Consider the following 14,869-nt stretch of genomic DNA (forward strand, 5'->3'; position numbering starts at 1 on the left):
TTATGGTAAAGAAATCAGCCTTTCATCATTTAGGGTGAGAATTTCTGTAGGTTCTTTTTTTGTTGTTGTTGTTGTTGTTTTTGTGTGTGTGTGTAGGTTCTTTGTATTTGCTCCTTTTTAGTTTTACTGGGGTATAATTGATATACCAAATAATTTCACATTTTATTGAGATTGTGCCTATGCATACACTTATGATACCATCACTAAACTAAGGTACTAACCATATTGATCACCTGGAAAAATTCCCTTCTGTTCCTTTGTAATCTTTTTTTATTGAACACAACATGAGATCCACCCCTTTAACATATAAAATGCACAATACCGTATTGTTAACTATGGCCTTATTCATCATGAATAAAAAAACTTTATACCCATTGGAAAACAATTTCCAACTTCTCTCTCTCCCCAGCCCCTGACAACTACCATTCATTCTACTCTCTGCTTCTATGACTTTGACTATTTTAAAAACCTCATATAAGTGGAATCATGCCATATTTGTCATTCTGTAACTGGGTTATTTCACTTATAATAATGTCTGTATGCTTATCCATGTTGTCCCAATGGCAGGGTTTGCTTCTTTTTTATGGACAAATAATATTCCACTTTTAAGCAAGATGTAAACACTGACTTGGAACTCTAAAACTCCTCAGAGAAAAACCTAGGGAAAAACTTCTTTGACGTAGTTGGTGGCAATGATTTCTTGGTTTTGGCATGAAAATCACAGGCAACAATGTCAAAAATAGAAAAGTGGACTACATAAAACTCAAAAGCTTCAAAAAGCAAAGGAAATAATCAACAAAATGAAAAGGCATATATGCTGTTTACCAGGGTGAACTCCCTTTCTTTTGCTCACTTCCCATCTATTTTCTAAAAGAGTTTGTGAAGGATTCATGTTAATTCCTTTTAAATGTTTGGTAGAGTTCACCAGTGAAGGTAAATTAGACTGAGCTTCTCTTTGTAGGAAGTTTTAAAGTAGTAACTTAAGATCTTTAATTTTTATAGTCTTATTCAGATTTTCTATTCCTTCTTTGAGTCAGTTTTGGTAAATTTTGCCCTTCTAGGAATTTGTCCATTTCATCAAATTATCTTATTTCTTGGCATTCAGTTGTTCACAGGATTACCTATCTGCTCTTTTTTATTTATGATTTTAGAAAACTTGAGTCTCTTCTAATTCTTTTCTTGGTTAAGGAACTTAAAGTTTTATTCACCCTATTTTGTTCACCTTTTCAAAGAATCAATTTGGTTTCACTGATTGTTCTCCATTGTTTTTCTATTATCTCTCTCTTTTTTATCTTTGTACTAATATTATTACCTTCCTTCTGCTTTCTTTGGATTTAGTTTTCTCTTCTTTTTCAAGTTCAAAGATTGAAGGTTAGATTACTGATTTGTGCTCTTCCTTTTTCTTTAATATAGTCATTTTCTTCCATGTCTTTTCCCCTAAGAATTGCTTTAGTGCATCCTATAAGTTTTGTTATGTTATGTTTTCCTGTTCATTCATCTTGAAAAATTCTCTAATTTCCCATGTGATTTCTTCTTTAACTAATGGTTAGGTAGAAGTGTATAACTTAATTTCCTCATATTTGTAAATTTCTCAAAATTTATGTTGTTGATTTCTAATTTAATTCTATTGTGGTCGAAGAACATATTATTTCCATCCTTTACTGTGTCTAAAGGCTTGTTTGATGGACTAATTTATGGTCTATTCTGGAGAATGTTCCATGAGTTCTTGAGAAGAATATGTACTGTGATGTTTTAGGCGAAGTGTTCTATACTTGTTAGGTCTTCTTTGTTTATAGCATTGTTCAAGTCTTCTTTACACTTCCTGACCTTCTAACAAAGGTTCTATCCATTATATTTAGCAGGATATTGATGTTTCCAACTATTATTGTTGAATTTTCTATTTCTACCTTCAGTTCTGTCAGTTTTTGCTTCATCTATTTTAGGGTTCTGTTGTTACATTTATGCACATTTATAATTCTTATATCTTCTCGATTAATTGACCTATTTATCATCCTAAAATGTGCAGATTTTGCTTTCGTCACAGTTGTTGTCTGAAAGTCTGTTTTGTATGATATTTATATAGTCACACCAGCTATCTTGCAGTTGCGGTCTGAATGGTATTTCTTTTTCTATCCTTTTACTTTCAATCTATTGGTATCAGGTCTAAAGTCTATTTCCTGTAGACAACATAGAGTTGGATATTTTTGTTTCTCATCCAGCCAGTCTCTGCTTTCAATTAGATTGTAAATATTATTATTGATACAGTTGGAATCACATCAATTATTTTGATTTTATTTTTCTTTCTGTCTCATGACTATTTTATTCCTCTAGTCCTCTTTTGATACCACCTTTAAAGTAAATATTTTCTAGTGTATCATTTAATTTATTTAAGTATTTTAAACTCTTTTTTTTTCTCAGTGGTTTCTCAGTAGTTGCTCTAGAGGTTATAATACACAGCATAAGCTATCAGAACCTACTTCATATTTATACTCACTGAATTCCATAATATATAGAAACTTTACTCCTATAGAGCTCTATTTCCTCCCCCATCCACTTTGTGCTATTATTTTTTAGACATGTTAATATATTACTATATATACTTTCACAGTCTAGAATAGTTGCCCCATGAGTTCTTTCATGGTGCATCTAGTCAAAAGAGAACAGATTCAGTATGCTTACTCTATCTTCTTCAGGATCAGAACCCTCCTCCTTTTGTAAGGGAAGCTCTGTACCACAGCAAACTAGTCATATATGTTTAATTTTGGTATATATGGTGTATATATGTGTCTTTTTAAAACTGTTTTCTGTAGATAATTAAGTTCCGTAATTAAAAATTTTTTAAAGAAAAAATAAAGAATAGGACAAAAGGGAAATTAACAGGAAGCAGAGAAACACATAAAGTTTGGTAGCAAGAGAGAGAAAGATGATGAAGAGGGAGAAATTATGAAACCATGCTCCATAGGATTAATGGAAGCTGGTGTTTAACAGAAATCATTGAATGTGTCTAACATAGCAGCAGATAAGGGAAGAGTTTCTTAGAAAACCCTCTGCTTGTAACCTGCCTTTACTGATTAAGCCTACTTCATTTGTATTTTTTCCCCTTTCCTAACTGCAAACCCTCCGAACTTCATGAACCCTACATAGTTTATCATCAGACTTCTAACCACCCCTATAGATAATACTTCTGATGTATGAGTCACTAGAGTAATGGGGGCTTAAGTTGTTTTCCAAAAATTGGGAGTCAGCTCCTGCCCAATACACCTGGCTAAGACTAGTTGAGCCCACTGACCCTAAAGCTGGGCCTGCACAGAAATGAGTTACTTCATCTTTCCCCAATCTCCAATCACCTTTCCAAATGCCTGAGACCACTCTGCTTCTTTATATCATAAGTATCTCAAGCCTCTGGCCTTTGGAGATGCATATCTGAGATTTATTCTCCTGTGTCCTCACTTGGCTACCTCACAAATAACACTTTCTCTGTTGCAAACGTCAGTGACTCAGTGTTTGGCTTGTTGTTCGACGGGCAAACAAACCTGGTTTGGTTACATATTTGGTGAGCAAGCCGGGAGATAACTCCAGACAATCCTTTTGCCCATGGTTCTTCAGCCCCTTACCAGTATTGATAGCCTGTGGATGAGTCCAAACAGCTGCCTGGTAGACACTCCACAGGATTTCCCCCAGACCCAAAAAGATCAGTGTTTTCAAGTCACTTAGGCATATCCCAAACAACTCAATAATATTTTTAGGAATAAAAAGTATCTAGCATCCAAGAAGTTAAGACACAGTGCTTGGCATCCATCAAAAATCAGGTAAGTAAAGTTATAGGAAAATAAAATCCATGATAAGGAGAGAAACTATTAATGAAAAAAAGATAAACTAAATAGTCCTATACCTATTACATGAAATAAATTTATAGTTAAACATTCTCCCACAAAGAAAACTACAGTGGAAATTTTACCAAATATTTAAGGAAGACATATTACCCATTTTACGCCAACTCCTTCAGGAATACAAGAGGAAAACATGTTTCCTAACATTCTACGTGGGCACCATTTTTCTGATCATGGAATTACATGTTCCAAGAAGTCATATGTTTAATTGCAAATTAATGCCATGATTGTAAATGAGATTCATGTTCCAGTATACTTCCTTGCTAGTATGTAAAGATAAAGGAAAGCTCCCATTTTTTTCTGCATATTTTTATTTTCCTCACCAGTCATCTCATGAAATCCACTTAAAATTTTGTCACTTTAATGTAGAAATCTTTTTCATGTGCTTCTCTTGAGAATTTTTTGCTGGAAAAACAAAACAGAAAAAACCAAATCAACCAACGAGTTAGCAAATAAAAACACACATTAAAAAATAGAAAATAATAAAAGTAAGTTTGGATGCCATCCGTGCACAAGTACAAACTGATCCTTAACCATCAGCTTTTTATAATCCAATAAAATTCATGAGAGATTGACACTCATCCTGCAAAAGGCTCTGCTGACTCTGCAGACCCAAGAAAGCAGTTAGAAAGTGCTACTCTCACTTGGTCTTTTTAGACCTCTGACCAAAGACACCTTTGGAAAGTCAAGGGGTGAGTTGAAAATCTTAACCCCATTTGTTATGCAGTGAAATGTGTCCCTTCAAAAATTCATATGCTGAAGCCTTAACTCTCAGTATCTCAGAATATGAGATTGCCATATTTAGAAACATGGTTCTTGCAGATATAATTAATTAAGATGAAGTCATACTGGAGTAGGTTGGGCCCCTAAACCAATTTGACTGGTGTCATTATACAAAGAGGATATTTGGACGTAGAGACATGCCAGGGAGATGCCATGTGGAGATTGGAGTTAAGCTGCCACAAGCCAAGGAACTACCAGAAACCAGGAGAGACCTGGAACAGACCCTTCTCTAGAGCCTTCAGAGGGAGCATGGCCCTGCCAACAACTTCAGCTCAGACTTGCAGGCTCCAGAACTGTGAGACAATACATTTCTGTTGTTTAATTCACTCAGTTTGTGGAACTTTATTATTGAGGCCCTAGGTTACAAAGGTAGCATATTTCTCATATTAAAAGACTTTTACTAGTTTCTTTTTTCCCCTATCCTTGATACTTTCCATTACTTGTAGTGACAAAATTTGCCTGAATCTTACAAGCACCTACACAAGATTTATTTCTTTATTATCTTTTCAAAGAGAGTCTTTATATTTTTTCTTTAAAAAAATTTTTAACATCTTTAATGGAGTATAATTGCTTTACAATGGTGTGTTAGTTTCTGCTGTAGAACAAAGTGAATCAGCCATACATAGACATATATCCCCATATCTCCTCCCTCTTGTGTCTCCCTCTCACCCTCCCTATCCCATCTCTCTAGGTGGTCACAAAGCACCGAGCTGATCTCCCTGTGCTGTGTGGCTACTTCCCACTAGCTATCTATTCAATATTTGGTAGTGTATACATGTCCATGCCACTCTCTCACTTCGTCCCAGCTTACCCTTCCCCCTTCCCGTGTCCTCAAGTCCATTCTCTACGTCTGCATGTTTGTTCCTGTCCTGCCCCTAGGTTCTTCAGAACCTTTTTTTTTTTTTTAGATTCCATATACATGTGTTAGCACACGGTATTTGTTTTCCTCTTTCTGACTTACTTCACTCTGTGTGACAGACTCTAGGTCCATCCACCTCACTACAAATAACTCAATTTCATTTCTTTTTATAGCTGAGTAATATTCCATTGTATATATGTGACACATCTTCTTTATCTGTTCATCTGTGAATGGACACTTAGTTTGCTTCCATGTCCTGGCTATTGTAAATAGTGGTGCAATGAACATTGTGGTACATGACTCTTTTTGAATTATGGTTTTCTCAGAGTATATGCCCAGTAGTGGGATTGCTGGGTCATATGGTAGTTCTATTTTTAGTTTTTTAAGGAACCTCCATACTGTTTTCCATAGTGGTTGTATCAATTTACATTCCCACCAACAGTGCAAGAGGGTTCCCTTTTCTCCACACGTTCTCCAGCATTTATTGTTTGTAGATTTTCAGAATGGCCATCATCAAAGAGTCTTTAACTCAACATGATCTTCCTAACATTGTTCCTTCACTGGTCATCCCATTTCTTTTCCCTTTATATCCCCTGCTCTTATGGATCTGAGGATCATGAAATACTATCATGAGGGCAGGTAGGATATGCCCTCACAGTAGAGCTAATTACTGTCTCTTCAGCACTAAAACTACCAATGAGAACAGGGCAGAGAGGAATCTCTGCAGTCTAGACTGGAACTCACAATGGTTAGAAATGACCTTGCCACTTGTGAAGGCCATGGCCCAAGATGGAAGTATCCCAGGCAGGCTCAGCCTTTCCAGTGATCTGAGGGACCCACTCTGTGTTTTGTCTTTCTCACTCACAGATCCAAAGCACACAGTCTCTCCCAGGGGATGGCTAGAAGCATTACTCACTTATTTTCCACATCCTGGATGGTGTCAAGCAGAGGCAGATTTCTGGTTTCAGGTTGGAAAGGGACAACAAGACTCGCAATAATGGGACATACTCCATAGATGATCCAGGGCAGAGTGGGTAGATACACCACCAGGGTCATCAAGAGGGGAGCCAGTGCTGACCCACACCTACTAGCCATTACATCTAATCCCAAAGCTTTTGCCCTGAAAGAGAAACAAGAATACATAAGAATCCAGTAAAAATCCACACATGTAACTTATGATCTATTATTTTGATGTGATCATGGAACACACTAAAACACAATTATTACATATGTGGGCTTTACGAAACACTGGTTTTTGTGATTTGCTCTGTGATTTTCTAGCTGTCTTGGACAGGGTCAAAATGTGTTAAGACGCGTTTTCATCATTTTAATAAAAACAGATGTACTGAAGTACTGCTTAGCACAGTACCCGGCACCAAGTCAGCTTTTCTGATAAACTGTGGTGATAGTTGTTTTTTAGTATATTGTTACCATTACAAATAATTGCTTTATAATTAACATTTCTTATTATGTTATTCCACAATAAGCATCAATTAGCTGGGAAAGTCCTATTTTTGGGCCCTGGAGGGACATTCAAAGTTCTTGGCTTTTGAGTTTTCATTTTCTATTCTAAGTAGTACAGTTTACAGCTATCAGACGATAAACGATAAAAAGTCACTTCTTAGAAAATCCGTATCCAAAGCCACCCTCAAGTACACAGTAATTAAGGTTAAATCCACTTTTTTTGTTTGTTTTTATTTTCTAATATGTTTGGTGCTTTATATTTCTGTTTTACACTCATAACTGGAACTTACAAATGGGCAACTACTACCTTATTATTAGTGGAATTAGAACATTTTCCTGGTCCCTTTCCTAAACCACAAATTATATTAAACTACTGGATACTATATATCAATCTTTACTCAGGCTTCGGAAGGATATAAAAAATCCTTATACCTGAGGAGAGTGGGGATGAGTTCACTACAGTGGACAGAATAACTGGTGATAGAAGCGGCACCACAGCTGATTCCCACACTTGCCAAAGTCACACACAGGGTCTGCATTTCTAGAGAGAGGAAGACCAGTGAGATTAAGAAAGCTGTGTTAAAGGAATCAGCCACCACCAACTTTATTCAGGACAAACAACTCTACAGGTTATTTGTATGTTTGAAATAGATTGTAGAAAATATTACGTAGCAGGATCATGGAGTCTTATGAACTGAGAAAGATAAAGTTATCAACATAGGTTGTAAAATGTACATAAAATTGTCTCGGTTAATTGTAGCAAATCTCTCTGTATATCTGAGATTTGCCAGAGAAGAAGAAGAAAAGGTGAGTGTGGCAGAAATTTGCTTTTAGTTATTCTGTCCAGTACTTGCTCTATGCTTATTATAGAAGGTAGGACTGTCACGTGGACAATTACTGTGTCTAAGCCTCAGCTTTAACCTTGAGGACTTTACAATTAAAGTGCAGAATTTAAAGTGACCAGTCATCCTGGTTTTCCTGGGAATTAGGAGGTTTTAGCAATGTGAGATTTTCATTCATAAAACCTGGAAAGTCCCAGACAAACCTCAATGAGTCAGTCAACCTCGTGTAGATACAGCATTGCCATGGGGTGAGTATGGCCCAAGAGAGTAATAGAAGGACAGGGCTTTTCTGTTAGTGGACAGGCTGAAGAGAAGCTGGGTCTACATCAATGTTAGACGTGAGGAACCAGGAATGGAAACTTCTATTTGGAAAAAAAGAATTTGGGACCACTAAAAAAAATTTCAGAGAAACAGTTTCCTGCACAGTATAAAAAGAAATCTAATTATAGCTTTATAATATTGGAAAGAACTCTCGTGTAAGGGAGTAAGCCTGCAGCATTAAGGATATTCTAAAGAGCAGAGTCCACCCATCTGTAATGCTGTGAAGCATATTCTTGCATTGGGACATGGTGAAGCATAGTGCTCACTAAGGTTCTACTAATCATTACATATCATTTTTCTATTAACTTGTAAAGTAATCTAACAGGGAATGGACAAGGATTTTTTTTAATACCTATTTTAATTAATTTATTTATTTTTGGCTGTGTTGGGTCTTCGTTTCTGTGCGAGGGCTTTCTCTAGTTGCGGCAAGCGGGGGCCACTCTTCATTGCGGTGCGCGGGCCTCTCACTATCGCAGCCTCTCTTGTTGCGGAGCACAGGCTCCAGACGCGCAGGCTCAGTAGTTGTGGCTCACGGGCCTAGTTGCTCCGCGGCATGTGGGATTTCCCAGACCAGGGCTCGAACCCGTGTCCCCTGCATTGGCAGGCAGATTCTCAACCACTGCGCCACCAGGGAAGCCCCGGACAAGGATTTTAATCTGCTTAAGTTCTATTCCTACTGTTCACTCCTTCATTCCTTGAAAAAGGGGGATTTTTTTCATTTCCTGGGAGACTCTCATCAGCAAGAGCTGCAGTCATGGTGACTTAACACCACATTCATATGTGGGTATGTAGAGACGGGGAAGTGACTAGTCATCAAAGCTGGTAATGAAGAACCCAAACAGAGGGAGTGACCATGCTGTGTCCTCACCTGGGGGATCACTGCAAGGCCTCACTCCTCCATACTTGTTATTTGAAGTGTGAATGGACAAAAGGCAGGTAAACAATTGCTGTCTTAGAGAAATAATCTGGGATAAATTGTACCAGTTTAAGACACTTCACAATGTGATGAGATGAACATATGCCTGATTTGCCCCTCGTTGACCTTTAGTTTTTTTCCCAAAAAATTTTTAGCAGAATTTCTCATAAACCATCAGATTGGTTTGGGGGGAATACTTAGCACGTAACTGGTACCTCTTTTTTTTTTTTTTTTTTTTTTTTTTTTTTTTGCGGTACACGGGCCTCTCACTGTTGTGGCCTCTCCCGCTACAGAGCACGGGCTCCGGACGCGCAGGCTCAGTGGCCATGGCTCATGGGCCTAGCCGCTCCGCAACATGTGGGATCTTCCCAGACCGGGGCATGAACCTGTGTCCCCTGCAGTGACAGGCAGACTCTCAACCACTGCGCCACCAGGGAAGTCCCTGGTACCTCTTTTTAAACCTGACTTCAGACAAGTGTGACCAATACAATCCCTGAAGGGTGGGAAAAAGACACTTTTTTCCCCAAAGTCCAGTCTTCTCTCACCTTGGGGCACAAACGTGTTGGTCAAAATGGAAAGTCCCACCAGGAACATGAAAAGCATCTGGGTTGGTCGACGGCCCATATAATTCAATACTAGAAGTGCAAGACATCGGGCTAAGGCAGTGAGAACGCCAAAGATTACCTGGAACAGGAAAATATTGCTCCCAAAGTGCTGTAGATTGATAAAGATGCCAAAAACGGGTATTGTGCTTGCAAATCTGTAGTGAACAAAAGAGGAAAGACACAAGCTGTAAGATTTAGAGCCAACATGTTGCAGTCGATTATTATATTGACACAGGTAGCCAATGATCAATGTTTAACAATTAAGGTGTAGTCTGATTTGTATAACACTTCCTTTTAGGGTGATAAATTTACCATTAAAATAACAAGGAAAACGATATTCCTTTTGTCCTTCTTTTTTTGAGTCCCTAAGCATAGAGTTAGCAGTGACGGGAAAACATAACCTGACTCCATCACCAAACTGGATGGTATAGAGAATTTGAATATATAAGCATTAAAACTTAAAATTTAGGGAAATCATTTCTTTTTGAGAGTTGTCTGTATGCTGTGAGTCCTCCCTCTATTCTGCCAACCCCAATACTGTAAAGCATTTCCCTTTCCTCAACTAGTGACTGGAACTGCAAAGAAACTACCTGTGTCCCCTTGACTGGGAGCATAGTGTCCTGGTTTCAAACACAGTTCTGGGAAATTTAAAGTTCATATCAGAGTTCTTGGGGCTAAAAGAAAATGTAAGAATTCAGGAAAGCAAACATGTACCAACTGTACCATCAGAAATGGAATCAAAGATTCCCACTGAGGATCTACCTTTTACCCAAAGAGCATCTAAGGGAAAGGAGTCCACATAAAAGATCTATTTCACCCAGAGAGAGACAGATTTAGGTATTGCCATAGAAGAAACCATCACACTAAATAGACATTTCTCCAAAGAAGATATACAGACTGCCAACAAATACATGAAAGGATGCTCAACATCATTAATCATTAGAGAAATGCAAATCAAAACTACAATGAGATATCATCTCACACCAGTCAGAATGGCCATCATCAAAAAATCTAGAAACAATAAATGCTGGAGAGGGTGTGGAGAAAAGGGAACCCTCTTGCACCGTTGGTGGGAATGTATATTGATACAGCCACTATGGAGAACAGTATGGACGTTCCTTAGAAAACTACAAATAGAACTACCATACGACCCAGCAATCCCACTACTGGGCATATACCCTGAGAAAACCATAATTCAAAAATAGTCATGTACCAAAACGTTCACTGCAGCTCTATTTACAATAGCCAGGACATGGAAGCAACCTAAGTGTCCATCAACAGATGAATGGATAAAGATGTGGCACATATACACAATGGAATATTACTCAGCCATAAAAAGGAACAAAACTGAGTTATTTGTAGTGAGGTGGATGGATCTAGAGACTGTCAAACAGAGTGAAGTAAGTCAGAAAGAGAGAAACAAATACCGTATGCTAACACATATATATGGAATGTAAAAAAAAGAAAAAAAAAGGTCAGAAGAACCTAGGGGCAAGACGGGAATAAAGATGCAGACCTACTAGAGAGTGGACTTGAGGATACGGGGAGGGGGAAGGGTAAGCTGGGACAAAGTGAGAGGGTGGCATGGACATATATACACTACCAAATGTAAAATAGATAGCTAGTGGGAAGCAGTCGCATAGCACAGGGAGATCAGCTCGGTGCTTTGTGACCACCTAGAGGGGTGGGATAGGGAGGGTGGGAGGGAGCGAGATGCAAGAGGGAAGAGATATGGGGACATATGTATATGTACAACTGATTCACTTTGTTATAAAGCAGAAACTAACACACCATTGTAAAGCAATTATACTCCAATAAAGATGTTTAAAAAGAAACCATCACAGAACACAGCAATTGCAAACAGGTCTTTTCTTATCATTGTAGGTACTTTTTCCTTCCACTGTGATTATCTAGAATTCAGAAACGTAAGTCTGTGTCCTAGTGGATGTGAAAAGGTCAAAAAGCACAATGGAATTAAATGAATAAGCAGTCTACTAGGATATGTCCGGGAAAGATAAATTACACTATTCAATAGTCACTTTCTTAAGCTTGGCAGTGGGTGTTTATCGTCCTGTGTGCTTTTTGTCCATGTGTGTGAATCTTCAAAAATTCAGAATTTAAAATTTCTCCTCCTGACGATACCAAAGTAAATACTTATGTCCCCTCAAGAGATAATGAGCAAGACTTTAACAGAAGCCCTTGTGCTAACACACAAAAAACTGTATCCAAATTGGAAACAAAAGTCCATCGATATTGAAGTACATAAAGAAATTGTAGTGTATTCATCCAATGGAGACTAAAGCACTGGGGAGGAGAACAACCTACTGTCACGTGCAACAGAATGGATGAATCTTCATGAATGAGCATGAGGAGAGACGGCCTGTCACAGAACCCTTCCATCATTTATATTATGTGAAGGTCAAGGTCAGGCAACACTCATCTGCAGTGAAGGAGATCAGAATCACTGTTAAGTTTTATTTGGCACAGGAGAGGGCGGTGAGCAGAGAACAGTGTTGGGCAAAGGTGTGGAGGTGAATATTGCTGAACCAGAGAGTTGAGGGGAAGTCTTGGGGAATTAGGATTTTCTATCTTGATCTGTATGTTGGCTACCTTTTTACATACTGACATATTCATTGATTTGTAGATATTTCTGACCTCTTCATGTTTCTGTTTGCAACGTTTGCTTCAATTAAAATTGAAAGAAAAATGCAGAAAATTAAGTGCCCAAATCTGTACCGTGATGGAAGTTCTCAACATCCATCTCCAGAGAAAAGACTGATAGTGTGATATGACCTAACTAAATTTTCATCATATAAGCAGTTCCATGTGAGTGTTATTTGGTGTGATTTCCTCATTTTTTCTCCAAATCAGCACCTCCCTCTCACAGCACTGTTAAAACCTATGAAATACATAGATTCATGTCCCCACTCTTTGAATGTTGTCATGCACTGCGTGGCACCCACCTCACAAAGAGCAGGAGACAGATCCTCTTACGCAGGTTGGGTGTACGGAACAAGTCAAATACAGTGGTTTGGGTCTGTGCGGCCTCCAGCTCCTCCTGCATGGTCGCTCTCAAACCCTTCAAGAACGACAAACGTGTCATTTGCCAACACAGTGCCAGGTACTGTGATGAGCACTGGCACCCGATAGGAGAGGAGAGATGTGTTCCCTTTCTTTATAACGTAACATATTACACATGCAATCACAGGAGTGAACATGGTATGAAGAAGGATGCAGGGAGTTAAGGGAGACTCCAGGAAATTAAATGGCAACAATGATATTTTGAAAATGAGGCCACAGAGGTGGGTAGGGCACCCAGGAGAGTACATAGGGTTTAGAGTCAGATCAGGAATTGAGCTATAGGAAGAAGCTCTGTACAGTGCTCACAGCTTCTTTTCTATGAGATGGCCATGAAAGACCAGGGAATTTGCATTCTCGACTAGCTGCCCTTGTTAGAAAAGCAGTTTGTCTATAATAAGGAGAAGGCACGTGTCAATTTGTATCTTCTCTCCAACCCAATAACCACCTTCCCCTTCCTGCTCACCTCCATGTTCAGGGCTGCTTCAGCATTCTTTATTCCATTTCTGTGAGCAACTTTTTTAAGTTCCTTTAAGCCCTCATCTGGTTTATTGGTGATAATCAGCCACCGAGCAGATTCCACCAGCCACCTGATGAGAGACGGGCACACTAGTGCAGGCAGCTATCTCTTGCTTATTCGTCCTGCGGTTAATTACAACATCTGCTTTTTGCCTTCCATCCAATATCCACCACCAATTGAAGTGGTGGCTATTAGATGGAAGGCAAAAAATGTACTACATGCATAGGATCACAGACCTTGTTTTCAAATTGCCTCTCTGCTTATTCACCAGGAGATTTTCCAAGAGGCTTATGAAGCTTAAGTTTGAGAGTCCCTCACTTGCATAATTCCCTTCCAAAGCTTAGCATGAGATCTGGCAAATTTGTGCCGTAGTATATATTCTATATATAGTATATATAATGTATATTATATATATATTATTATATATAGTGTATATAATGTATATTATATATATTATTATATATAGTGTATATAATGTATATTATATATATTATTATTATATATAGTGTATATAATGTATATTATTTTGACAAAAGAAGTCCCCAAATTATGTAAACTTTTAGGCCAACAAATATTGTGAATACTCCTGCCACTACCAGAAGTGTCGGTAACTAACTACATAAATGAGTCACTTATTTACATCTGCTTTAGTTTTCTTATAACTAAATGGAAACAATAAGCACATCTTCCTTGTTATGAGAAAAGAATGACTTAGCAGATGAGTCTGACATGGATTACACTCTTCTTTCTCTCTGTACTCATCTCACTATAGTAATCCTGTAGTCATCTTTCTGTGATCTACTAAAGCTAATTCTCCCTAGAGTGGTTTTAAGTGTAGGGATGGAATTATCCATAAATAAATATTTGTTAAAATTATTTAAGGGAAGAGGGAGTGTTGAACACGTAATGTAAGTCGTCCAATCTGCATGTCATTTTCACTTCTGGAGAAATTCTGTTGCTATTTTGTTAAATTGCTCTATGAATAAATTTTCTGCCTCTTCCTTTATCCAATTTCATCTGCAACATAGAAGATCATGGAAAACTTTATTGTACCTTATTCATTCCAAAGCCAAAAAATTGAAGGTATATCTTCAAGTCTATAAGAAAAATAATATTGGAATAACTCAATGACCACAATACTGGGTAAGACTTAGGAAGCAAAATGGCAGAAAATACCTCGAGCTCCCTGGAAGGAAGATCACTGTTACTCCCTATTCTACTTCTCAAATCTCAAATTGATCAGAGTGAACAAATGAGAAATGCTGGTTTAGGTCAAAACAACAGGAAATGGTCCAGGGAATAAGAAAATCAGTATATCCCAATTCAATATGCATTTTCATCCTAGGTTCCCTTAAGTGGAGTGAGAGAGAGGCTCATACCTTGAGGAGAAAAAGAAGACAAAGAATGGTATAGACACCACCAGCTGCAGGGTATGCCAGTCTCGAAAGACAAAAGCCAGTCCTCCCAGCATTATCTGTCCAATACTAATGGCACAGGTTATCAGTGTTATTACCATGGCTTTTGACTGGGACCTTGTCCACTCTACAACTGAAAGAAAACCCAAATGGGATATTAATGTCACATAAGGGTG

The 14,869-nt window shown here is 38.1% G+C and overlaps 1 protein-coding gene across 1 annotated transcript in view; it reads right to left on the reverse strand.

Moving 5' to 3' along the window:
- Nucleotides 1-4,234: 4,234 nt before the first annotated feature.
- The window catches only part of LOC101287442 (solute carrier family 22 member 10), a 38,442-nt gene continuing 27,807 nt past the window's right edge, over nt 4,235-14,869 (reverse strand). The window contains exons 4-10 of the mRNA XM_004264248.1: nt 14,658-14,826; nt 13,225-13,348; nt 12,644-12,759; nt 9,621-9,835; nt 7,429-7,537; nt 6,449-6,652; nt 4,235-4,295 (exon numbers count right to left, since the gene is read on the reverse strand). Of these exons, the coding sequence (XP_004264296.1) occupies nt 4,235-4,295; nt 6,449-6,652; nt 7,429-7,537; nt 9,621-9,835; nt 12,644-12,759; nt 13,225-13,348; nt 14,658-14,826 (998 nt within the window). The remainder of the gene's footprint in view (nt 4,296-6,448; nt 6,653-7,428; nt 7,538-9,620; nt 9,836-12,643; nt 12,760-13,224; nt 13,349-14,657; nt 14,827-14,869) is intronic.

Source organism: Orcinus orca, chromosome 8, assembly GCF_937001465.1.
Source record: "Orcinus orca chromosome 8, mOrcOrc1.1, whole genome shotgun sequence".
NCBI classification, from domain to species: Eukaryota; Metazoa; Chordata; class Mammalia; order Artiodactyla; family Delphinidae; genus Orcinus; species Orcinus orca.